The sequence below is a fragment of the Phaenicophaeus curvirostris genome, chromosome 25 (assembly GCF_032191515.1).
Source record: "Phaenicophaeus curvirostris isolate KB17595 chromosome 25, BPBGC_Pcur_1.0, whole genome shotgun sequence".
NCBI lineage: Eukaryota > Metazoa > Chordata > Aves > Cuculiformes > Cuculidae > Phaenicophaeus > Phaenicophaeus curvirostris.
This window is the reverse complement of record NC_091416.1, coordinates 2,914,929-2,939,475: the sequence shown is the minus strand read 5'-3', so window position 1 is coordinate 2,939,475 and position 24,547 is coordinate 2,914,929. Positions and strand designations below refer to the sequence as shown.

Genomic DNA, 24,547 nt, shown 5'->3' with positions numbered 1-24,547 from the left:
CTCCCCAGCCCGTTCTCCTCCCCGCCCCGAGCCGCGGCCGCTCCGGACAATGCTCTTTATTCGGTTACAGACGGTACCGGAGGACACTGGAATGTGCGCTATTCCCTAGGCCGGCACCGCGCGGGGCTACAACGGGGACCGGCCGCTCGGTTCACCCACCCTCCAGCCAACGCAGGGGAAAAAAAAAAAAAAAAAAAAAGAAAAACAAGCTCCTGGGTTGCTGGAGCCAACCTCCGCTCCCTTTTACATCTCACTCGGCGGAGCGAGCAGGGAAGAGGGAGAGGGATCCAGTCCCAAGGGAGCGCTGCTGGCAGAGACCACGGGCTGCTTTGGCAGAGGAGCCGCGGGAAGGCAGGGATGCTCTCCCGGGACACACGGATTTTAGGTGTTTCCTTCCCACCTGCGTGCTCGGGACTCACAGCAGAACCGACTGAGTCGGGCCCGGAGCCACTCAGGGCAGACGAGCACTGAGGGCAGCAGAAGGAACAGCTCCAGGAGAGCAGAGGCTACACCCGTGCTGCTCATTTTTGGATTTCCTCCCCACCCCTTTCCTAAAAAGAGAAAGAGCGCTGGTTTGGGACAACTCCACCACCACAGCTGCTTGTGCTGAGGCAGGAAAAGCCAGCAGCCTCTCAGGACATCGAGAAGGCCCTGGGAAGGACACACAGCCGGTCTGAACCCACTTAAACCGCCTCCAAACCCAGGGCAGGGAGCCCATAACCAGGACAGGATGTTCTGGACGCTCTCCCTCCCCCCATCTGGAGCCACGGCCTGCACTACCTCTGAGCTCTCTCAGAGACAGAGAGGTGGAGAGACAGCAAGAAGTGTGTGGAGAAAAGGGCTGAAGCCGTGTCCCTTCCCACCCCACGCCCCACTCTGAGACAGAGGCCAGATCGCTCCACCTCTACCCGACAGAAGGTCCAGAGAAGGGAGGCAGCTCCGTGCTATCTTAATGCCTTTCACTGACGGAACCGAAAGCTGAAGGCCGAGGAGAAATTAAAATGGCAGCACCAACAATGGAACAGCACACGATGCCTTGGAACAGGAGGGAACAATACTGGGGCTGAGCTCCGGGTGTCTTCGCGGGAGGAAGGGATGGGTCCGAGCCAGGTTCGCTGTGGAGATCTTGCTTTTCCGCCCGCTGATAAAAATCTGCCAGAGAAATGGGTAGCCTTTCCCCACCCCGAGCAGGTCACTTCTCTGCCAAAACTGTCCATGACCCGGGAAGGCTGCAGGTGGCACAGAGCCCACGCCGGGGCAGAGGGGGCTGTGGCGTTCCCGACATTCAGAATAAACTGCGGCCTCTTTTTATGTTTTTTTTTTTTTTTTGTTAAATTTAAAAATTTCTTCCTCTGCGGCTCCCCCGGCTGCGTTACAGGATCTCGTACTTGTCCACCAGGAAGGTGGTCTCAGTGGAAAACCTCACTGGGCTGTTCCCATCTACCTGGGTCACTTTGGTCACCTGCAGAGACAACAACAGAGTTAACTCATGAGCCAGTGCTACTCCCCAGTGCTTTCTGACACCGGGATGGTCACCAGAATCGACCCAGAGCTTCCGAACCACGTCTGTCCTGGGAGAAAAACCTTTGTGCTCAGGGAATCTGGTTTTCCATGGGGGCTGTGCCTGCTGAAAGCGGCCTGCGAGGAGTTCAGCAGCTACTAGCTACAGTTCAGCAGGGACAGACAGACAGCCACATGCTGAGAAGCGCTGTGGCTTGGATGGATTTGAAGGCTGAGGGGAATTAAGGATTACTGAGGCATGAAGGCACAACCAGAGCTGCCTGCAAGCTCTGAGAAGCCGAAACTGCCACCTCCTGCCTGCACCTTAAGTGCCTTGGGGAGGCCCTGGCCCAGGTTGCCCAGAGCAGGGGTGGCTGCCCCATCCCTGGAGAGGTTCAAGGCCAGGTTGGACGGGGCTTGGAGCCCCTGATCCAGTGGGAGGTGTCCCTGCCCATGGCAGGGGTGGAACCGGATGGATTTGAGGTCCTTTCCAACCCAAACCATTCCCTGATTCTACCTTAACACCAGAAAGAGCCCAGAGGTCATTAGGACAGCAGTGCCCATACCTGTATGTTGCAATAGTTCTTTTTGGAGACGAATGAGACTTGAACGGGGAAGAAGTCGTTTGGCTGCCCTGCTATGCTGAACTCCAAGCTGCCGCTCTTGTTTTTGGCATCTATCATTGGCAGGCACCACTCGAGGAGGTTTCTCCGGCTGTCGTGGCGGTACTCACCATCGATCTCCCCGATCACCGGGGCACCGACGCCAGATCTAGAGACGACAATGAGTGGATACGATAGTTCACCTACAGGGAGCTTGGGAAACGCTGGCTGAGCCCATTGACACAAACCAGAAAGGGGAGGGAACTGAGGGGATCCAGGCCAGCATTCGTTAGCGCTGCCAGACAAGAAACGCTACTTACGGCAAGGGGATGGTGATGATCACGTCATTCAGCTCTAGGCTCTCCTCTTGCAACTCGTACTCGATGTTAACGTCACAACTGTTCCCACTTTCTGAGGGCCAGCAGTTAACTGTGGGCACAGAAACAGCGTGCTGAACCACGTGGGCTTTCTGCCTGGAACAGGCTCCCACAAGATGACACGCTTCACTTTGGAAAGCAAAGCCACCCCCAAAAAACTCCAACTTTAAGAAAAGCTGGGTTTTTTCACTACAGAAAACACACGCTGCCGAGAACAATAGGTACCAGCAAACAGAAGACAGATGGCATCTCCCACGCCTTACAAGGCTCCAGGCAGGGGGCTACGAGCCTGCAGCCCATGGATGAACAGCCACCCAAGACCCCAGAGGCAGGCTCGCACTCACTTGTCAATGGAATGAAGGACTCTTCCGTGGTCTGCAACCTCCATTTCAGCACACCCACGTCACTGTTAATAGGGAATGATTTCTCTGGGTTCTTCAAACCAATCTGCGACTCCGCAGTGAAGAGTTTCTTGTCCACGTTTGGGTGAGTCTGAAAGGGAACACAGGCCCCAGCTGTAACTCTGAGACTACAGGGAGAACCATATGTAGGGAACACGAGTTCCAACCAGAGAGCCCTGCACACCCCTGAGTATTCCCCTTGACAACATCGGCACCAGTGGTGATCCCCACTCAGAAGCCCAACCAAAGCACATCTCCTTCTTGCTCTGGGATTCCCTTCAGAGAACGCTGATCTGCTAGGAATGATCCACACCACAATTTTCACTTGCTGCTGCACTGGAGACTCCAGCAAGGCGTGCTCTGGGCCAACACCTAGAAAACTTTAACAACTCGTAAAATCCTGATGACCCATAACACATATTTTCCTTCAAGAAAAAGCACTTAATGCTACTGGGAAGAACCTGGGAGGCTGTATCTGAGAATCTTACGAGCTGCTGTCACTGACTGCAAGGGCTCCAGCTCCAGGAATTATCTGAGGCAGTAGTCACAGGACACAAGGAGAAGAGGGATTCCAGGTAACAGCTGGATTCCTCGGCACAGTAACCTAACCCCAGTGGTCCTGCTCAACGGCTAATGCTTGCGTCACACAAATAAGCCCCAAGCAGCACATCAGCAGCACATCAGGCTGCAGCAAAGTCCACTGGAGATCAGACAGCATGCGCTCCTGGAAGGAGAAGGCTCCCCAGGCAGGAAGATAAGCATACAGGATAGATTTCTCCAGTGACCTTCACCCTTTTCAGCAAAGGCAGGCCCTGAACTTGCGCTGCAATAATGTCTGCAGTGACTACTCCCACTTCCAACACCACAAGACAATAACACACTCAAATACCTACAATACTTTGCCCCGGAGAGCAGCAGAAGCCTGTTCAACCACACATGACACCTAATGGGCTTTACCTGTAGCTGCACTCCCCGCTTGTCGTCATTTTCTACGTGCAGGCGGATCCGTGCAAACTTCTCGTCGGAAATGTGCAGCATGATCATGCCGTGCAGCTCCATGTTCTGCAGCCCTCCGTCGCGGCCACAAGTCAAGGAGATTTTCTCCTCTATTTTCATGTGCACGCTAGAGGGACAGAAAAAAAAGCAGGATTCTTAAGTCCTGTGACAGGGCAGATGAGAGCTCAGTGTTCTGCAAGGTTGGGCTGTGTGTGATGAGCAGGGGCTCCCACGAGCATGATGGCTCCAAACGGAATGACAAGGGCAGCACAGCAGATGCTGCTCTGATGGGTCAACTCAGGGGCACGCAGCTCTGTGAGGGATGGAAGCCCAGATACACCATGACTGCTTCTATCCTAAGCCACAGTAAGGCAGGAACTGTTTGTATCTGGGGTACAGGAAAACCAGCAGCTCTCTTCAGCAACAGAGGGATTCCCCACCACAGCTAACAATGGACCTACATCCCATTTTAGTGAGGGCAATTCCCAACCAAGCCAGCCATCTGCTTTTGTGCTGCTGTGCTTTCCAAGGTTTTGCCCCCAATCTTTTAAAATTCACAGGCTGAGGGAGCACAGGAGACCTGAGAGAGAGGCAAAAGCCCATTCAGAGAATGGAAAAGGAAGCTGGCTCACAAAGCAACACGCACAAGCCAAGCGCTGTGAGTAGCCCGCTGTCAGAGCAAGGGCAATACTCACCTCTCCATGTTAACCGGAGGAGCAAGAACCTTGGCTGCTTCTGTAGAGCGCTTGCCTACAGAAGTCATGATGTTTTCTCCTTCTGATTTCAGTTTGTCCACAAAGTTGTCCACCTCCTTCCCCTTCGCACCGAGTTTCAGAGCCTTACTGGGACCGGAGGGCCTGAAGAAAAGGCAGAAGAATTTCCTGGTCAGTTCAAGCAGCATAGCCCTCTTCCTCAGTTACCCTCAAGTGCTGTGGCCTGCCTATCCCAAGTACGTGGTTTCACCCCCACAGCATTTCTGGGGGAGAAGGCACATGAAACCGATGGCCTTATGTGCACACTAAAAGCTCAACAGGCACAGATGGCGAAGCCACAGGAGGCTTTGCAATGATGGGACCCACCTGGCAGGCGCTGGTGCCACTTTGGGCTTTTCCGTTTCGATGATGGTCTCTGTGATCATTGCCGCCGTTGTGCCTCCGGACACGGCCGAGCTACCAAAGCCACCAAATCCAGGTGCCTTTTTGCCTTGTCTCTCTGCATCCCTCCTGGCCTGCTGCAACTCCTTCGCTTTGCGGCGCATCTCAGCCTTTGCTTCGCGCTCCTGAGTCTGAAGCAAGAGACAAGAGGCTGACAGGACTTTGCCATCTCAGTCTTGTCCTGCACAGGAGCTGAGGGCATTTGTGCGTGAACAGAAGAAAAAGGAAATGAGATGGGCATTTAGTTCACTGAAAAGCTAAATAACGTTACGATCCCCTTCAAAGTGGAGTAACCTTTGCACAAAGCCAGCAGTGTTTCACAGACACAGAGCCGCAGCAGGCTCGCAGTCACTGCCACTCACCTCTCGCACGGCTCGGAACACCTTTTCCTCATGCGAGTCCATCTCCGTGAAGGTGCGGATTTGTGCCAGGTTGACATTCTCACGGTAGCCCAGGGCGACGATTTCATCAAAGGCAAAAATCAGGTCAAAACAGTGTTCGGAGATCTCGTTCTCCTCCAGAGCTCGGCAATACTCAGGGATCTAGAGAGGAGAAAGCAATTTAAAGGAATATAGGTAGACAATACCACAAAAACACTTCTGTCAATCCCAGCCTTCATGGCTGTGCTGGACACTCTGAGGAGCAGCACACCGTTACATTGCTCTTCCCAACCTCATGCGGCTAACAAACAGTATGAGGTTTTGCCATTATTTGTTTTTCTGCACTGAAACACTCATACAACCCCTCAGCTTTGCTGTGACACCAGCTCAGAGGAACCCAAATGCACAGCAGGGCCAGCAGATCTCCTGAATGATCCTTCAGCTGCACAAAAGCAGCGGAACAAACTCACTGCTCAGAAACGCACGTAAAGTAGCTGCACTTCTAACAGCCACGTGCCGCGCTGCTGTGTTATTTTTAGAAGTAACACAGGTGTGACTTAAAGAATACAGAGAATATTTAACGCTGAATTTACAACAGCATCCCTTTGGTCTCACCAGCTCAACTCTAAACGAAGTTTTTTAATGCATAGTTCAAAAATACCACCCAAACTCCAAATATTACTTCCAGGGTCTGGAAAATCCTGTTGCCAGGCAGTGTGCCAGCAAGAGGCTTCCTCAGTCTACACACGCAAAGCGACAGACCCTTACCACTCTGGAGAAGAGTCGGAGTGTTTCCAGGTCTTCCAGGATGTTGCTGTTCTTGGTGGTGATCAGCACCATGTAGAGCTTCTCCATCGGCTGGTAGACGTACCGCACGCTCTCCGTCTCCACAAAAGTGTGCTGCTTCCCCGTGTTCATCAGCTTCGGGAACGCCGCCAGCAGCCCCTCGATGCGGGTCCGGGTCATCTCCACGAACTGCCGGGAGACGATGGCCTTTCCCGCCTTTGTGCAGACGGCTGCCGCCAACAGCACCTACGGACAAGGCGAGCGCAGCCTCACAGACAGGATTGCTGCTGTTTCCCTTCACCTTTAGTGTGCAATCAGCTAACCCTCCTTAAACACTGGATTAATTCTGTGATCAGCACTGGGAACTAAAAAGAGCAGATTCACCTTTGCTTTTCTCTTGCTCCGGTTTGTCTGGCTACCCAGAATGAAAGTTACCAGTACTCCCACATAAACCAACCCACTCCTACACACACAGAGCTGCAACTCCACCTCCAACCGCCTCAAAGGAGGTTCCGGGTTACCGATTTCTGTCAGCCCAGCCCCAGCGCACACCAAAACACAAGGATATTGTAAAATGAGACCTTTCCTTCCAATGTAAAGCAGAGCTCAGTTAATAAACCCTCGGCAGCTGCGTTAATCATGGCCCACGGATGGCTCTCCTGGGCATTTGGGAGATGTTATCACACCACAGCACAAAGGCAGCATGGCAGTCGCCAGCCTACATCTCCGTCTCCCCATTCTCTCAGACTCCCGAGGCTCCCTCCTCACGTTTCTCTCTCACAGATCAGGTCCTTAATTAACTTTGTCAGGACGAGGCAGTTTCTGCACTTAAGATGTTTTACATCCCCGGTCACTATTATCACGAGGGAAGAACGAGCAATTCCCCCACAAGATGATTCCAACTGCCAGGGGCTCTGCAACTTCACCCCTCGGTGACAGCACACCCAGAGCGCTGACAGGTCAGAACTACACTGCCTCTAGATAAATGCTCCCTGACAGAACACAGACCACAGGAACCGCTCGGCGCCGAGGAGCCCCACCGCAGTGGGATCTGCTCTTTTAGGGAGCAACCTGCTGGTCTCAAATGCCACTGTGGTTGGGTGTCGAGGTGCAGGGCTGCCCAGAGAGAGCAAAGCTCCCAGCACTACACTGCGTGCCGCCCAGAGGCTGGTGACAGCCCCGCTGTCCCTAACACCCTTGGCACCAGCGCCCGGCCCCTCTGCTGAGGGGGCACCGCGGCTCTGGCAGCACAGCCCGGCCACTGCTCACCCCTCCTCGATCCGCCCGGGACCACCCCGAGCCCTGATGCCCCTGTTTCTGAAAATCGCAGCCGCCCCCCGAGGCACGGGCCACCCCCCAGAGCGGTCTGGCCGCCCCTCCCCACCCTATCACGGTTTAGCATTTGATGGGAATGGTTGGACTCGATGATCCGGTGGGTCTTTTCCAACCTGGTGATTCTATGATTCTATCACCCTCCCCCAAGCCCTGTCTCACCCTCCCAGGGCCGGCCGCCCCCTCACGGGGAACTCGGACGCTCCCCTCGCTCCGGCGCTCGTCACCCCGCGCCCCCGAATGCTCGTGGACCCTCCGAGGGCCAGAACCCCTCCCCTACAACAACCGCTCTCCCCCTGGGGCCTGTCACCCCACAAACACCATTCAAACCCCGAGGCCATTCACCCCCCCACCCCCGCCCCCGAGGCCGCAGCCCCCCGCACAGGCCGCGGTCCCGCAGCGCGGCCCCGCCTCGGGCCCCCGCTCCGCCTGGCGGTCCCCTCGCGCTCCCCCTCGCTTCCCGGGGTCCCCCCGAGGTCCCCCTGGTCACCCCCTCTCCGTCTCTCACCATGCTGGCGGCGGCGCGGGGCCCGGCGCTCGCTGCGCGTCCCTCGGGCAGCCCCACAAGATGGCGGCGCCACGTCCGCACCCGGAAGTGACGTCACGCGCGCGGCGACGCGAGGGGCGGGGCCTGAGGGGGAGGCGGGGGCCGGCGCGGAGACCGGTTGCCATGGCGACGGCGGCGCGGGGCCGAGCCGGGCCTAGTCCCGGTCCCGCTCCCGGTCCCGGGGCGCCCCCCCAGCCCCGCCTGCTCGAGAACCGCCCCTACGACGAGAGCCTGGAGCTCAACGAGGGCCCGAGCCCGCCCGGGGCCCGCCGCTCGGGGCTGCCCGGAGCTCGCGGCCGCCCACAGGTACCGGGCTGGGGGCGGGGGGGGGGCACATGGGATCTAGGGGAGTCTCGGTTGGGATCCGGTGGGGGTCCAGTGGGGTGTCCCGGTGGGATCCACTGGGGGATCCTGATGGGATCCGCTGGGGGGGTGTGGGGAGGATCCAATGGGGGGATCTAGTGGGGCTTCCCGGTGGAGGATCCTGATGGGATCCGGTGGGGCCCAGTGGGGGGCCCAGGGAGGATCTAGTGGGGTTCCTGATTGGGATCTGGTGGGGGGATCCAGTGGGGGGTCCCAATGGGATCTAGGGAGTCTGTTTCGGATCCAGTTGGGATCCGGTGGGGAGTCTGGGGAGGATCCAATGGGGGGATCTAGTGGGGCTTCCCGGTGGAGGATCCTGATGGGATCTGGTGGGGCCCAGTGGGGGGCCCAGGGAGAATCTAGTGGGGTTCCTGGTTGGGATTCAGTGGGGAGCCCGAGGGGATCCAGGGGCAACCTGATTGGGATCCGGTGGGAGGGTCCCTGTGGGATCCGGTGGGGGATCCTGATGGGATCTGATTGGGATCTGGTGGGGGGGTCCCAGTTGGAATCCGGTTGGGATCCAGTAGGGCCCGGTGGGGGGGACAAAGGGGTCTGGGGGGGGTCCCCAGTGAGATACAATGGAGGATCCTGATGGGATCCGGTGGGGGGATGTGGTGGGGGGTCCCAATGGGATCTAGGGGGTCTGTTTGGGATCCAGTTGGGATCAGGTGGGGGGTTCCAATGGGATCTAGGGGGTCTGTTTGGGATCCAGTTGGGATCTGGTGGGGGGTCCCGGTGGGATCTGGTTGGTATCCAGTGGGGGTTCCCAGTGAGGCTCAGTGAGGCCCCATTCCTCTCGCCTAGGAGGAGCTGGCAGCCGCCCTCATCGAGGACGAGGATGATGAGGACGACGACTCCGAGGAGGAGGATTCCTCTGAATCAGACTCAGAGGACTCGGAGGAACATGGGGCTGGGCTGGAAGGGTGAGTGGCTGGCAGAGCCGGGATCCGGTGCCAGGCCAGTGCCGTACGGATGGCTTCGGCGTGCACGGCACCCTGTGTGTGACTGCAGCTATCTGGGCAGGCAGCACCTTCATCCTCACCCTTAGGTGGCCCAGGAGGAAGAAGTTCCTTTGCAGGGTGAAGCCCAGCCCCCCGTGGCAACTCCTCGGCCCATCCTCGTGTCCTGCTTTGCCACACTGGCCAGCATTCAATGCTGGAAAAGGAGCATCTCAAACACATCCCTGATAAACTTGCTCCTTTCCTGCTGTTTTCAGTTCAAAACCCATTGCTGAACCCTCAGTTCTTGTCCTAATGTTGCCTCTGTGCTGGTCGCTCACCAACCCTGTTGCCCCCTACCCGAGTCCTTCCACTTGTGAGCCGCTGCCCTTCACTCAAGTGTGTTTTTTGGCTGCCTGCCACAGCAAAACATGGCCCAGCAGTGGTTTTTGTGTGCAAAAGGACTTTTTCTGAGAGGCCCGTCCACCTCATGTGTCAGCTCCCTTCATGATTGCCTCCCGATGCAGGATCCCAGCTCCTGCTCCCACAGAACCGACCACGTGTAAATCTCTACCCACAATTCTCTTCCTTTCCCTAGGGACCTTGCAGATTTCGACTACCTGCCTGTGTCTTCTGAAATCAAGGAGCTCTTTGAGTACACCAGGAGGTGAGCTGGGAGGGGGTTATCCCAATTCTGTCTCTCTGTCGTGCCAGTCACGGGGAATTCACAGCCATTCTCGCTGTGGTGTTTTTCCAGGTACGCTCCTAAAGCAATAGAGATGCAGCACAAGCTGCAGCCTTTCATCCCCGACTTTATTCCTGCAGTTGGAGACATCGACGCCTTCCTCAAGGTACGGTTGCTTCATTGCTTCGGCCTCCTGTGCCTCCTGCTGAGATGGAATGCAGCATCAGTGCCAGAGGGGCACTGGGGCCAGGCCAGCCCCACTGCAGGGACAACATTCCAGAGGCCTGGAACCGTATCCTGTGGTTCAGCCCCCTCCAACGGCAGGGACGGGGCGAGGGCTGCATTCTGCCTTGTCCAGCACTGTGCCAACGGCTCCTGTTGGAGTGAGCTTGCCTACCATTTATCTTGGGGCCGAGTTTGATCTGCAAAGAGGCTCCACAAAACAGTTTTGACTTCCCCAGCCTTGAGGTCCCACAGGACATGGGGTCTCTGCCTCTCTGCAGGTTCCCCGTCCTGATGGCAAGCCGGACAACCTTGGCCTGCTGGTCCTGGACGAGCCATCAACCAAGCAGTCAGATCCCACCGTGCTTTCCCTCTGGCTGACGGAGAACTCCAAGCAGCACAATGTCACAGTGAGTCCCTGAGAGGGTGGAGGTGCTGGCTGGGGCAAAACCACAGCATTTCACTCTTCATTTTGTCCCTGTGTGATGCCAGCATCGCAGCGCAACTGATAACCTGGCTTTAAGAGTGGAAAACATTCCCTTTGTCCTTAACATAACCTGCAGTGGATCCAGGTCTTGCCTCAGTCGGGTCTAGTGCAGACTTTGCATCCATTTCCTTTTGGTTGTCACCGTCTGGTTTTACTGAGCGTTCTGTTTCCCAGCTGCTTTCCGTCGGCAGCGATCAGTGGGTACTGGAACAACTGGGAAAAGCAAACGTGCGGGTTGTCAGGAGCCAGCACAGCATTTGCAGAAAAGCCCCGGGACCCCACAGAGCGCTGACAGGTTCCTGTTTTCGTTTCCAGCAGCAGATAAAGGTAAGGAGTGTGGAGAATGCAGAGAAGAACCCCAAAGCTATCGAGAGCTGGATTGAAAGCATCAGCGAGCTGCACCGCTGCAAGCCCCCCGCCACAGTCCATTACTCCAGGTGAGCCATTCCCAGCCTCCCACGGCCGTGTGCAGCACAGGCTCTGCCTGGGGGAGGCTGGCAGCAAAGCCTGGGAGCAGGGATTGAAACCAGAGAAGCACCTCTGAGAGGGAGAGGCCACGCTGGTCTTCAGGGTGGTCACAGGACACTGCTTTGCTCTCTGGAAACTATGGAACTTGGATGAGTTTAACAGCCGGCACCCGGAGCCTGAGACTTAGCGAGCTCGGGCTCATTCCTTTGAATAAAAGTGCCTGCTGCACAGCTTGCTATCAGCCCGTTAGGATGGAGGCTCTTCCTCACAGCTGGCTGGCAGCAGGAAGCCATTCCAGGTGCCTGTGATCCTGAAGTTCATCTTTTCCCTGGCAGGCCGATGCCTGACATTGAGACCCTCATGCAGGAATGGTCCCCAGAATTCGAGGAGCTCTTGGGAAAGGTATGTTGTCCAAGCAACCAGGATTAGCTCAGTGCACGGTGTTAGAAACCACAGAAGCTGGCTTCCTGGTCTTTTCTGAGCCCTTTGCCTGCAGCCCAACCCATTCCAGTTTGTTCCTACTTACCATTCCCGCCTGGCCAGAGGATGGGGAGCAGCCCAGTGCCTGGCGGCTGCTCAGCTGGGACCGTGGTGCTCCCGGGCCCGGGCCGTGTGGGAGCAGAGCTGAGAGCCCGCTCTGTTCCAGGTGGGCCTCCCGACTGCGGAGCTGGACTGCGCACTGGCCGACTACGTTGACCTGATCTGCGGTAAGCGGAGAGACGAGAGCGCTGCGGGCCTGGTGCGCTCACATAAACCAAGAGCCCTGAGCGACTAGGATTGGTCTCCACGTTCTCTCACTTCATCTGCTCTCGCTTGTAGCCATTCTGGACATCCCGGTGTACAAAAGTCGGATCCAGCCTCTGCACGTCCTCTTCTCCCTCTACTTGGAGTTCAAGAACTCGCAGGTAGGCAGCTCCGGACAGGAGCCGCTCGTCCTGCTGGGAACGCTACCGCGGCTCTCACCTTGCACTTGGCTTTGCTGTGGGTGTTTGCAAAGGGCTGGTAACCTGCTACAAAGGGTTTTGGAGAACACTTCCAAGTTTCTTTTTCCCTGGTGCCTCAGCTTTGTGCAAAGATCTCTGATGGGATGGGGTGCCGTGCTGTGATAGTCTGGCATAAGCACCGAAGGCTCTTCCCACTGAAGCGGGGGCGATGCTCTGATTAACGAGAGTCAGAGCTTTGCACTGACATGTTCCATCCTTTGCAGCATTTCAAGCCCCTGGCTGAGGAGAAGAAGGGTGGGAGCCTCGTGTCTAACCCTCCATCACGAGTGGCAGAGGCAGAGGTGTTCAGCTTTACTTGAAGCTTTGCATTGAACCCTTATCTTCTGGATCGATGCTTGCCACTGGACACCCAGACCAGCCGGGGCAGCATGGGAAGCCACATGCAGCATTCGCAGAGCCTCCCTGGATACTCTGGAGCTGTTCCACATTGGCAGAGTGGGAATTTTACTCATCACTTGTTGCAGAAGCTGCCCAGCTGCTCCAGTTTTGTTGTCCCCAAACAGTTCAGCGTTAAACCAGCTCTTTCCAACAGGGTCCCTGTGCCCCAGATGCTGCAGGGCAGTAGTTCCTCGAGCTCACGCTACGAGTACTGGTGCAGGCAGGAATAAATTCTGTGCTCAAACATGACACTTGGACCTGTCCACGTGTTCTGGGTCTGATCTGGGGATTGCGAATCCCCTCTGCCCATCACTGAGCCTTTTCTCTGCACCCAAGCCCCTGAGCTGCCTCCAGGGAGGAATAACCAGCACGGCACCACACAGATGTATGAGTTGGGTTTATTGCTCCGACCAGCTGGGGCTGGGGGATCACGCAGCAAATCCGGACAAGGCCCTGCTAAAGCCTGGCTGGTGCTGGGCCTCATCCTGGGAGGAACCGCAGCGCTGGCAGCATAGCAGAGCCTGGCTGCAAACAGCTTTGGTGCATTTCTGGTTATAAGCACCCGTTCGTAAAGTGGACGGGTGAGATAAAACCACGCTGTGTTATCAGCGCAGCCACTGGGAGCTGCGGGGCGCAGCGGGACACGCCGCTGGACCCGGCGCCGGCTGGTACGTACCTGGGGCCCGGCAGCCTTGGCCGCTCACAGCCAGATCTCCTCGCTGCTCACGCTTGGCACCTTGTAGATGCGCCCGGATAACGGGAGCTGGACAAAACCTGTGGACAGAGCTCGTTGGTGTCACCTTCCAGGGCGGCTACGGAGGTCGGCGTCTCTGCAGCACGGTTTTCAAGGTGCTTGCCTGCCCGTACCCCTCACCAGGCTTGCTGAAGACCAGGGAGTTCTCCAGCCCTGGCAGAGTGCTCTCCTCTCCCCTGGAACCAGCCACTGCGTCCCTGGGGGAAGCTGCAGGGAAAGAAAAGGGAGCCAGGATAGCTGTGGCCAGCATGTCCCTCCGTGCCCGCAGCTCGGGGCTCACCTGCGAGGTCGCTGAGACGCAGGTCGGGCGGCAGGGACCGGGTCTGGCGGGGCGGATGCGCTCCCCGGGGCTGCTCAGAGGTGCCAGAGCGGGAGCAGCTGCCGGAGCGGGAGCAGCTCCCTGCTGCTGGCTCCTGGCCTGGCACCGGCTTGGTCTGGTGACACGCCAGGCCGGCAACGCAGGAACCCAGGCCAAACACGGCGCTCAGGGCTAGGGCTGCTCCGACAGCAACACCCAGAAGGGGCAGCTGCACGCGGGCTTCCAGCAGACCTGGATGGACAACATGATGCCCTCAGCGCTGTTCTGCGGTGCCACCCCAGCCCCTGGCAACCTTCTGCAGGGCCGCCAAGCCGCCTCGGCACCTACCTGCGGGCAGGAGGGAGGCAGTGGTGACGCCCACGCTGTTCGCGGCGCTGACGGAGACGTTGCCGGCTGCGCTGCCAAGGTGGACACGGAGCGAGTGGTTGGCCAGCCCCGGGTAGCGCGTGGCGTCCAGGAAAAGGATCTCGGAAGCGTTGGCCATCACGTGCCCGTCCTGATCCAGCCAAGCGATGCTGGCGGGCGGGTTGGCTCGCACCAGCACGGAGAGCACCAGGAGGAGCCCAGCGCCCTCGGCCTCCTGGTAGCGGGCATCTGCCTGCAGGATCTCCGGCTTATCTGGACAACAAAAGGCAGTGAGCCAGGGCTGCGCGGCTTGGAGCGGCGTTTGCCTCGCTGGGGCCAGCGGGGTTTGCGCAGGACGGAGGAGACGCGGGCCCCGTGCACCCTCCCCAGCACCCCTGGCCCGAGCAGGGATGGCACCGCGGACCTTACACTGTACGTCGAGGAGGACGGAGGCGTTGAGGGTCTCCCCCGAGGCCGGGTCCGTCAGGGAGCAGTTGAGCTGGTGGTCGGAGCGCTGGGCGGTGAGGGTGATGGTGCTGGCGGTGCCCAAGGCTGAGCAGTTGGCCTCCTGCCGCTGCCCGTCCAGGTACCAGCTCAGCGCGGAGCCGGCGGCCGGCGGGGGAGCCCGGCAGGTGAAGACGTGGCTCTCGCCCTCCCGCAGCGTGCACCCTGCCAGCAGCCGCCCGTCGATGGAGGGACCCCTCGCTCCCAGCCCTGCCAGGGAGCCCGCCGGGCATCAGAGCCACAGCCGCGTGCCGGAGCCGTGCGCCAGAGCCCCCCATCCTCACCTGCCGAGCCGAGCACCGGGAAGCTGAGCAGCAGGAGGAGAGCGAGGGCAGCCCCGGGATGCCCCATGGTCCAACGGAGCCGGGCTCCCACCATCCCGGTGCGCAGCGAGGCCGGAGGATGCAGCCAGGCTGCACCTCACCTGCAGCATCGCCGCGGCCGCATCCAGCCCTGCCCGCAGTGCGGCTTCTGCGCCACGAGCCGCACGCAGGGGCGGATCCTGCGCGGCTGCGAGCATCCCTTGCGCTGGGCCCCACGCGGGTGAGCGGCCAGAGACCACCCAGCCAGCGCAGGGATGAATTTCCTCCTGAACCCCCCACTCTCCGCTCTCCCACTGGGGGTCTGAGCATCCTGCTCAGCCCAGCCCTGCGCATCCCTGTGTCTGAGCGAGACTCGCGCCACGGCCGCACACAACACTGCGAGCAGAGCCCAAGAGCTGGGGCCACCGGGGGGTTTATTAGAGGTGGAGCAGAGCTGAGACAAAGCCAACACGCTTCGGTGCCTCCCATCAGCCCCGAGGATGAACAGAATTCCCAGCAGTGGAGATGGACCCTCTCCGGTGCCCGCCTCACGCGCTGCCGGTGCCACCGGGGTTGCGCAGCCGCCCCAGCATCTCGCAGAGCATCTGGTTGCAGAGCGCCGAGTAGGGGTTGAGCAGCACCAGCTGCTGCCGGGCGAACGCGCTGCCCAGCCGCGCGGCGCACTCGAAGTCTCGCCGGGCCTCCTCGTCCCGCGCCTGCAGCCGGTGGATCAGCCCGCGCTGCACGAAGCTCTGGCAGGCGGCGCGGCCACAGCCCCGGCTCAGGCGGATGGCGGCGTCCAGGTCCCGCATGGCACCTGCGCGGGGACAGAGGTGTCAGGGCGGGACGGGGCACCGGGACTGGTGAGACCGCACCTCAAATCCTGGGGTCAGTTCTGGGCCCCTCACCACAAGAAGGATGTTGAGGCTCTGGAGCGAGTCCAGAGAAGAGAACGGAGCTGGGGAAGGGGCTGGAGAACAAGAGGAGCGGCTGAGAGAGCTGGGGGTGTTTATCCTGGAGAAGAGGAGGCTGAGGGGAGACCTCATTGCTCTCTCCAACTCCCTGAAAGGAGGTTGTGGAGAGGAGGGAGCTGGGCTCTTCTCCCAAGTGACAGGGGACAGGATGAGAGGGAATGGCCTCAAGCTCCACCAGGGGAGGGTCAGGCTGGACATTAGGAAAAAAATTTTCACGGAAAGGGTCACTGGGCACTGGCAGAGGCTGCCCAGGGAGGGGGTTGAGTCCCCTTCCCTGGAGGGGTTTAAGGGATGGGTGGACGAGGTGCTGAGGGACATGGGTTAGTGATTGATGGGAATGGTTGGACTCGATGATCCGATGGGTCTGTTCCAACCTGGTGATTCTATGATTCTATGAGTGCTGGGGGTACCGACCCGGCACCGCTCACCTGCTACATCCCCGCGCAGCCGCAGCGCCTGGGCCCGGTTGTTGTAGCCAGAGGCGCGTTCCGGCAGCAGGCGAATGGCCTCGCCGAAGCGCTCCAGGGCCGTGCTCACGTCTCCCGACTCGGCGGCTGAAACTCCTTGGAGCTCCAAGTCCCGGACCTGCTCCAGCAGCTCTGGCGCAAAGGCTTCCTCCCCTGGGGCAGCGCCAAGGGGAGTGCGTGGCCAGGGAAGCAGCTGGTGCCAGGACAACCAGCGCCCGCCTCGCACTCCTAACCCGGCGTGGGGACGGGAATGGCCTCACCTTCCTCCTGAGCCTCCTCCTCCTCCTCATCCAGCCCCGGGATGTCCCCGAAGGGGGTGCTGGGGTTGAAGATGGTCTGCAGGACGGCTCTGTCGTTGGCCGTGGCCATGGCGCTGGGGGCCGAGTCCTCACGGCCTCCAACAAGTTAATGTTCACCCGGCGGGTGCCGCTTCTCCCCTTGGCCATCCTATCGCGGCCCGGGCGCCAGGCCCCGCCGCCCCGCGGGACCCTGGGGGCCACGGCCTCTCCGCATCAGCCCCCGCTCCCCAAGGTGACCCCGAGCCGAGCGTCACCCGAGCCGATCCTCACCCCAATCCGTGCCTCCCGGCACCTCCCCGGGGCCAAAGCTCAAGAAGAAACCGAGAGCAACCCTCTGCAGCAATAAACTTGACATGTTTATTAATTAAACTATCACTTAAATAAAAAAAAGTGCATAGAAAATAAACATGTTTAAAAACTCCTTTGTTTCTTGTTTGTCTTTTTTTTTTTTTTCTTTTTTTACAACTATGTACACGTTTTTATTTTTACATTCAGTCTTTTGCAGAGCTCTCAGCATTGTTTAGACGTTAAAGTATCTCCTTCGGCCCTGCGCGGGGCGTTAACACTGATTCGCATCAGACACCGTTCCTCCTTTTTTTTTTTTCCTTTTTTGTTTTTTTGTTTTTAAAAAAAACCCCAAACGAACAACCAGAAGCTCGGAAGAACACAAGGAAAAGAGGCGCGATTTGTTATACATGATAAGTTGTCAGAACTGCAGCTCTAGAACACAACCTTGCCGTGGCAGGGCTTTATTTTTTTTTTTTTGTCTTTTTTTTTTGTTTTTTTTAAGTTTTTTTGAAACAATTACTCACCTACCTGTAGTCACTAAAGAGACCGTTAAGTTCAATAAAAGAAACACCACAAGAACAGCTCTCGCTGACAGACAAAGCTACTGCACCTCGAGAGACCAGGAAAGCACAGAGCACGTTTTTTTTTTTTTTTTCCCCATATGCAGGTGGTTCCCCAACATCCAGAACCGAAACGAGAGGGAGAAAAAAGAAGAAACCGAGTTGTACGAGTACTGACTGGGAACACGAGGGGCCGGGAGGGCCCGGCCGCCCGCTCCCGGCTCTGGGTCGGGGAACGAGGGGCCTGGCTGTGCCGGCCGTCGGCAGCAACTGTAACACAATCCTTACCTATAGTGTTAAAGAGAATTAAAAGCCATGGACCGATACCGAACGAGGCTTCATTACACGGTGCTTCACTATATTAGTTCCTATATATATTGTATTTATAGCTATAAAACCTTGCGCGTGTCGAGCGGAGCAGCAGCGTGGGGTGAATGGCATGATTCTGCGCAGACCGTCCCGCCGGAGAACCTGGTATTGCTTTGAAACGAAAAGAAAACCGGAACGAAAAGATGCCCAGCCCTTTGCAGTGACCCGCTTCTCCTTAGAAAACACCGCGACCCTTGGTACGAGAAAAATAAACGCCCTAAGGTTCCATTTATTGTAGGGTTCCCAGATCCCGAGATCTGGCTCAGTCCTTATAAAATATACATTCATACAGGGGAGGCCGCCCGGCGCAGCTTCCCGGGGCACAACCAGCAGCACCGGCCGCCGCGGCTCCCGACAGGATTAGCAGCAAAGCGCGCAGCCAGCCGCCCCCACGGGCTCCGTCGCGGGGATCTCGCCGCCTGCCGCCCCCAGCCCCGCTCCCCACGGGTCAAGGAGCTGCTCCTCACCCACCCACCCACCCACGGGACGCGCGAGTGGGAGAACGCAGCGGAGCCACCCGGCTAAACCCGCGGGCTTCATCAGAAACAGGAAAGGACGAGGAGCGAGAGCAGCCGTGGCCAGGAGCCGGCTGGGGTCTCCTCCAGGGATGTGCGTTCCCAAACTGTCAGTGCATCAAATCAGCTCAGTGACTACCGCAGCGTCGCCGCCACTTTTCCAACGGTTAGCGCCAAATCCTCACACAGTGCAATAACGAAAGGATTCCGGCAGCGCCCAGCCCCACTCCGAGCCTCGCCGCCCTGTCCCAGCTGCGGACTCGGGGAGCCCCACGGCGAGGGCAGCAGGCGCTCCCCTCCTTTCCCCCCTGCCGGCTCCCAAACGGCTGCTCCTCTACCCACACGGACGGCTCGGAAAAGCGAAGGCGCTTCCAGCGGTCCCTTCTCCGTGGAAAAACTCATCTGCCTTCACGAGAGGCTGCAGGATGGCACGTGAGCCCCGGCCCAGCCTCCCAGCAGAGGAGACAGTGAGGGCCAGCTCTCTCCCCACCTTTTTCCTTTCCAAACACTCGGAGGCAAGGCAGAATCTTGCCTCCTGCCCAGGGCGCAGAGAACCAGGGCAGCTCCCTCTGGCCCTACCCTGATGGGTAAATAAAGTTTCAGGTCCAGCCAAACCTCCTGGAACAGTGACCGAAGTCAAACAGGCAGAAGAAGAGTAAAACACAAAAAACAAAGGGTAACCCCATCTGGAGAAAGGACCATACTGTGCCCAGCCGGGCGTTTCCCGTAACCGTCCTATGAAAATAAAAAAATCATTAAAAAGAGATTCTCTTAAATTAGGATAACACCACGTTTTAAAAAGCCTCGTCATAAGTGCTTTCCCCTATGAAGTGCTTCTCATAGAAAAATATACAAAATATATTTACATTTATAAAACCTTAAATACTAAACTGTAAACAGAACAGAGTAAAATCCATCGTCGCCGCTCGTCAGGCGCAGGGCTTTCCACTTCCTTCTCCGGGTCTCGGTTCCGGAGGCGCGGAGCAGGCCCAGAGGGAGGGGGATTTACGCTGCTTTCCCCAGAACCTCAGTGTCTTTCAGCTCACTGAGGCGCCTCAGCTCCAGCAACGCCAGCCCTACCCATCGCTCCGGTATTTCCTATGACTTTCTGGGCGCCGTCCGGCACAGACGAGGCCGGGCAGCGTTCGGTCTTGCCTTTCCCAAGAGCTTTACGCTCTTTTGGTGCATCTTGCCGTGCCTTTCGGGGAGGACGGCGCGAGCACACCTGGTGGGATGGGCACCTGCCTTCAGGATTGCACCCCTGTCCTGCAGCGAGGCTGAACGGACCCCGCTGGAGCCTCCACGTAAGCCGTTCCCAGCTGACCGCGGAGCCGGCTCCCTCCCTCGAGCCGCCCGTCCCTCGGACCAGCCCCACAGCAGCAAGGGGACTGCCAGCTGGAAGCCCGCTGGGTGGAGGAGGAAGCCAAGGGAAAGGACTGAGAGAGAGGGCGCTGCTGAAAGGCCTTTGCTCCCCAAGATTTACAGCACCTGAACTGCTGGCGCAAGCCTGCTCTCTGCCAAAGAACGCCAGGAATTCCCCTGCGCTCGGAGTTTCGGAGTGAAGCCCAAGCCAAGCCCTCTCCTGTCAAGCCACAGGGTGTTCCGCTCTCCTCCATCCAAGCCTCACTAGGTGGAACCAGCCAAGCCAGGCCCAACGGCCCGTCACACAGCGCCAAGAGGTGCCACACAGGGACCCACGCACGTGCCTGGGCCTTGGAGGAAAGCTCGCTCACACCGTGCAACCCAACTCCAACGCAGCCCTTGACCGCGGCGGAGGAGGAGAACTCCACACGCAGCACTTCGAGCCAGGAAACAGAGGGACAGGACGCGCGATTGCTCCCCTCACACTTGGGCCTGGGCCGACCTCCCCGCTCCTGCTCGTTAGCCCCTTGCTGAGAAACAAATACCGGGGCAGAGGAAATGAGGATACAAAAACATAATCACGCCGAGGATCTTCTCCAGTCGCTCCTGTCTTTCCAAAGGGTACGTGTGCGCATGCGAGACATGAGGATGTGGACTCTGACAGAGAAACAGCCGCCAGGCAGGTCCCTGAGCCCAGCCGACCTTCGCTCCTGCCTCCGGCCTCCCCGTCCCGCTGGAGCAGCTGGGGAGGGATTCACTTGAAGCTTTGGTTCGACCCAGGCCCTTGAGGGCTCCCGCGCAGCGGAAGGAAGTTCTAGTTTAAAAACTTCCTGCACTTCTTGGCGCCGCAGTTGCAGGGCAGTTTGTTGCTGGCGTCTTCGATGGGGAACTTGTAGTCGTAGGTGAGCTCCTCGCCCCGGTAGATTTTGCGCATGGCGAAGATGACGATGTGCTTCTGGCCATCGATGTTGATGACCCGGGAGTAGCAGTTGGGCTCGCAGGAGTGATTGATGAAGCGGGCTGCGTTCCCGTGCATGGTGGCATCCACCACTTCGGAGTCGTCAATGCGGAACATGTAGCAGCCGATCCCCTACGCACGGAGGACACAGGAGGGTTAGGCCAGTGAAGGGAAGAGGGAGCCACCCAAGCAAGCAGACGACCCAGCGCACTACAGTGACAGAAGCCAAGCCTTTAGAGGATCTGCAGCCTCTTGCCACCAGCCTTCATAAGCTCACGCTTGAACCAGTTCATCCCGCGCTCTTTGGATCTGCTAAGACTGGAACCCTTCCCAACCCACAGCAGAAAATAGTGAGCACCTCCAGAGCTACAGCAAGAATGAAAACAGCCCGAGCAGTCTGTAACCCCAATTCATGGTGTCCCAGAGGCCTGTCCTACCTTCACGGCCACTTTCTAGTCCTCCCCAACTCGTTAAGACCTCCTGCAAGTGCCCACCACTCACCTTACTGTCGTAGTATTTCTCCCGTTTGTCAGTGAGGATGGAGCGAATGACATTGCCTGAATATTCGATCACCATCTCACCTGCATCAATGTTCCTTTTGCAGAACAGACCCCGGCCGTGGATGGGAGACCTCAAAAAGAACAAGAGAAGTGAGTATTTCAAATCATACCAGTGAAGTAGAGAAACCACAAACGCTGTGGAGAGCAGGTTATCCACCGCAAGGATCACTCTCTATAATGTAATGCTCAGAAGAACAATATTAGCTCTCTCCTGCCTGTCCCTGAACCCTGCCTTGGCTACCAGCAGGGTCAGCCAGCAAGGAATATGCAATTTGTGCCACGGATCACTTTCCAGATCACTTTGTGTGGGGAGAAAGAGGGAAAAAATCCAAAGCCACTTTTCCCCCCCGCTCTAATTTGCAGTCAGACTCCATGGAGGGTTTCCAGTTTTCACCTCCCTCTGTCCTAGAGCAGCAGTGCCTGAGCAAAGCCGTACCTGTAGACACCAACTGCCTCCTTGGAGGTCTTCTTCAGGTGTCGGAAGCGCATGGGCATTGGCAGATCCATGCTAGTAGCCCTCCTGGAACAAAGAGATGCTGCTCAGTGATGACCTTTATCTGAGAGGTTGTGCTGTCTATTATCTGGGATACTCTCCAAGATATAATGATTGTGACACTGCAGCCCACGGAGAGCACAATCAAAATTAATTCTGTGGTTATGGACCCAAGTAGTAGACAATTTCCTTCCTTTTCAACCCAAAGTCTCATCACATTGTTCTGCATAACTAATCCCCATCAGCTTGGCTTAACACCGCAGCGCTATTTCCCTCTTTGAACCTTTAAGCCCTGCTACATACCGGGCTGATTTCAGCTGTATTTCTTCCTCTTCCTCATCATTCGGGTTGTATTCCGGTGGCTGTCGGTGTTTAGAAGCCAAGAAGTTAAACATGTCGAATGCAGACTTCCTGCAATTTAAAGAGAGGAAAGGCAGTTTGGCTTGACTGAACACAAACACGTGGTGGCCACAGCAGTTTGTCGTGTCTGCTGTTGTGCACCTTCTCCAGTCTGTCCTCTCCTGAAACCTTCCAGGCATCAGGGTAACACACACGACAGTTTTGAGAACCACGAGGCAAGGCACCAGCCAGGAAAGGGCTGTTAAACCAAGCAAGGGGCAGCACAGAAAAACGTGCAGGTTCAGATGAAGCCACACAATTGATTCACATGAAAAAGTTGCTAATGTTTCTTTTTAACTGAGCACATTTCTGCTGCAGAGATTTGTTGCTCGTGCCTTGCCACAGAGTTAATCGAGCAAACAGGCCGTTAGCCTTCGCGATGCCAAAGCTCACACTTGCCTCAGATGGACTTCAGCCCGAGCAGAGCCGTGTGGATTCGGAGGGGGTTCGTTGGCCTCCTCTGGCTTGTGAAATCGGAACTTGTAGTTGTGGCAGTGCTTCGCTCCGTACAGTTGCTCAATCAGGAACACAACAGTGTCGTGGATAATCCCCAGCATCCTCAAACCATTCACGCCTGGAACAAGAAACAGAGCACAACAAAACAGCCCAACTGACATCGCAGAACAGGACCAGGAGGAGGCAGCAGCTGTCATATAAAACTGTGCCAGCCTCCAGCTTTCACAGCAGCATAGCACTAGGCCGTTCATTCCCCATCCATCATTTCACGAGGATGAAATTATCCTCCATAAAGCAGCTGAGCTGAAACTCTGACAACTCTTAACCCTGAGACACTCACAAAGATCTGTTTGCTCTCACACATTCAAAAGCGTGGTAGGAATGCATTTGGCACGGGCTGTTACCTGCGAAAGAGAGCTGTTTCAGGCGAGCGTTGGAGCGGGCTTCCTGAACTTTGTCAGTCAGAGACTTCCAGGCATCTGTGGTCACACAAAGAGCACAGCAGTGAAGGAGTATCCGAGCTGGACATGGACGACTGCCAGAACCAGCACTTTGCTATCCTTAGGCCCCCAGGAAAACAAGCCCTCACTAGGCTCCTATGTCCATGCACAGCGTGCTGCTTTCCAGCAAAACGCTTGTGTGTAAACAAGCCAGTTGGAGAATATGAGTTGCATCCTTTCATGGGCTATATATTAAGATTCTCGGATCCCACTGCTTCCATCCTCACCAAAAATGGCATAAAGAGAAATGACTTTGTCATAAAGAAGCAGCTCCAGCTGCACTGGTCTGGAGGAAAAGCCCAGATACCCTACAGGCTGATTCACGCTGTTTCCTGACCAGTAGTCAGTTCATAAAAAAATGGGACAACGATTAAAAAAAATCCAATCGCCCAACTTTTCCAGTACAATCCAGACATTGCTAAGAACTAGGATTATTCCAGGGACATAAATCAAGAGTTTGGCTGGTTTTAAATCTTAAAAAAGCAACTAACAGCTCCTCAGAAGTTATAATTGTACCTCTAGCAAGGGAAGCTAAAACCAGTACAACGAAACCCACACTGTTCTCACCTTCAATGCTTTCTGCGCAGATCTGAAAACCATCATCACTAGAGATCTCAAAAACCAAACCTTTCTTTGGTTTCTTCTCACCAAGACACTCTTTCCTCTTTTGCTCCTGCTGAAGCCAAAACATAAGCGGGGAGCTGAATGTGCTCTCTTCTTCCTCGAGAGCTCGTGAGCCTAGGAGAGAGAAGCCAGCGTGAAGATGGAAACTGGGCACAACTATGTTTTACCCACTGGCTGTTCCACAGCTGGAAATTACTGACTAACTCACTTTTTGAGCAGTAAATCCATCCAAGAAAGCCTCTGGACACTGCTATACTAGAAGTGTAGAATCTCAAGAGCTGAAATTTCCACAAACTAAAAATACCCACAACTATTTGTCCAGCATCTATTGATAGTGAACAAACCTTTCCTCCCTTCAAAGCAAGAATAACAGGACTGTTAGCTCTGGGATTGTTTCTGAGAGAACGAGACACACAACAATCAAAACTACATGGTACTGATTTGCCAGTCCTGGAGAATCCCAGGGTTCGGGGCTTTGGCAGAAGCGACGTACCTGCACTGTCCTGCTCACTCGCTGGGTTCTGTGTTGACTGAGATTCTGGGAGGACGGGTGTTTGCCTAAGGAAGGAAGGAATGAAGGAAGCAACCATGAAGAACAACATTCAAGAACTTCATCTTCTTCCCAGCCCTGAACGCCCACCTACAAAATCTGAGAACCTGACAAAGGTACAGGAACCTTTTTGCAGACTGAATCTTCCAACATCAGTTCCACTGGTAACAAACACGTAAGAAGATTCTACCCGATAGCACTTATTTTTGAGGAACCTATTGCAGCAGCCTAATTAATTACAGCCTATGTCCTGCTCCCTGTACTAGCCCAACTCAGTAATCAAGCACACGCTAACATACGATCAGCCAGAACTGCGTGAGCAATCCTCC

At 56.7% G+C, this 24,547-nt stretch overlaps 6 protein-coding genes across 10 annotated transcripts in view; 2 read left to right on the top strand and 4 right to left on the bottom strand.

Moving 5' to 3' along the window:
- Positions 1-24,547, top strand: part of CENATAC (centrosomal AT-AC splicing factor) — a 365,184-nt gene that overhangs the window by 53,140 nt on the left and 287,497 nt on the right. The window lies entirely within an intron of this gene.
- On the bottom strand, positions 42-8,138 carry ARCN1 (archain 1). Its single transcript, XM_069876635.1, has 10 exons — positions 8,037-8,138; positions 6,179-6,442; positions 5,393-5,572; positions 4,956-5,161; positions 4,572-4,733; positions 3,838-4,003; positions 2,824-2,971; positions 2,423-2,531; positions 2,067-2,271; positions 42-1,462 (listed from the first exon to the last, which is right to left on the bottom strand). The coding sequence occupies exons 1-10, from the start codon at positions 8,037-8,039 to the stop codon at positions 1,373-1,375; spliced, it is 1,533 nt and encodes a 510-aa protein (XP_069732736.1). The 5' UTR covers positions 8,040-8,138; the 3' UTR covers positions 42-1,372.
- Positions 8,179-12,869, top strand: IFT46 (intraflagellar transport 46). Of its 2 annotated transcripts, none has more exons than XM_069876300.1 (10): positions 8,179-8,381; positions 9,243-9,361; positions 9,975-10,043; positions 10,134-10,227; positions 10,565-10,693; positions 11,089-11,207; positions 11,574-11,640; positions 11,885-11,945; positions 12,058-12,143; positions 12,446-12,869. In XM_069876300.1, exons 1-10 carry the CDS (start codon positions 8,199-8,201, stop codon positions 12,539-12,541), a joined length of 1,023 nt encoding a protein of 340 aa, XP_069732401.1. In that variant the 5' UTR covers positions 8,179-8,198; the 3' UTR covers positions 12,542-12,869. The 2 variants fall into 2 exon arrangements, with proteins under 2 accessions (XP_069732401.1, XP_069732400.1); XM_069876299.1 differs by having other exon boundaries at positions 11,086-11,207.
- Positions 13,285-14,893, bottom strand: TMEM25 (transmembrane protein 25). Its single transcript, XM_069876261.1, is given in 6 exon segments — positions 13,285-13,394; positions 13,495-13,581; positions 13,655-13,924; positions 14,021-14,311; positions 14,468-14,819; positions 14,822-14,893. Coding segments are annotated over 6 exon segments (1,146 nt in total). The 3' UTR covers positions 13,285-13,320.
- TTC36 (tetratricopeptide repeat domain 36) lies at positions 15,360-16,697 on the bottom strand. The gene is made up of 3 exons (XM_069876560.1): positions 16,546-16,697; positions 16,247-16,438; positions 15,360-15,661 (listed from the first exon to the last, which is right to left on the bottom strand). Exons 1-3 carry the CDS (start codon positions 16,652-16,654, stop codon positions 15,393-15,395), a joined length of 570 nt encoding a protein of 189 aa, XP_069732661.1. The 5' UTR covers positions 16,655-16,697; the 3' UTR covers positions 15,360-15,392.
- The window catches only part of KMT2A (lysine methyltransferase 2A), a 39,727-nt gene continuing 33,474 nt past the window's right edge, over positions 18,295-24,547 (bottom strand). For all 4 annotated transcript variants that reach the window (XM_069876591.1, XM_069876588.1, XM_069876590.1 and 1 more), the window contains exons 29-36: positions 24,162-24,226; positions 23,612-23,782; positions 22,949-23,023; positions 22,484-22,662; positions 21,993-22,096; positions 21,633-21,716; positions 21,138-21,267; positions 18,295-20,768 (exon numbers count right to left, since the gene is read on the bottom strand). In XM_069876591.1, the coding sequence (XP_069732692.1) occupies positions 20,493-20,768; positions 21,138-21,267; positions 21,633-21,716; positions 21,993-22,096; positions 22,484-22,662; positions 22,949-23,023; positions 23,612-23,782; positions 24,162-24,226 (1,084 nt within the window). In that variant the 3' untranslated portion in view covers positions 18,295-20,492. The remainder of the gene's footprint in view (positions 20,769-21,137; positions 21,268-21,632; positions 21,717-21,992; positions 22,097-22,483; positions 22,663-22,948; positions 23,024-23,611; positions 23,783-24,161; positions 24,227-24,547) is intronic.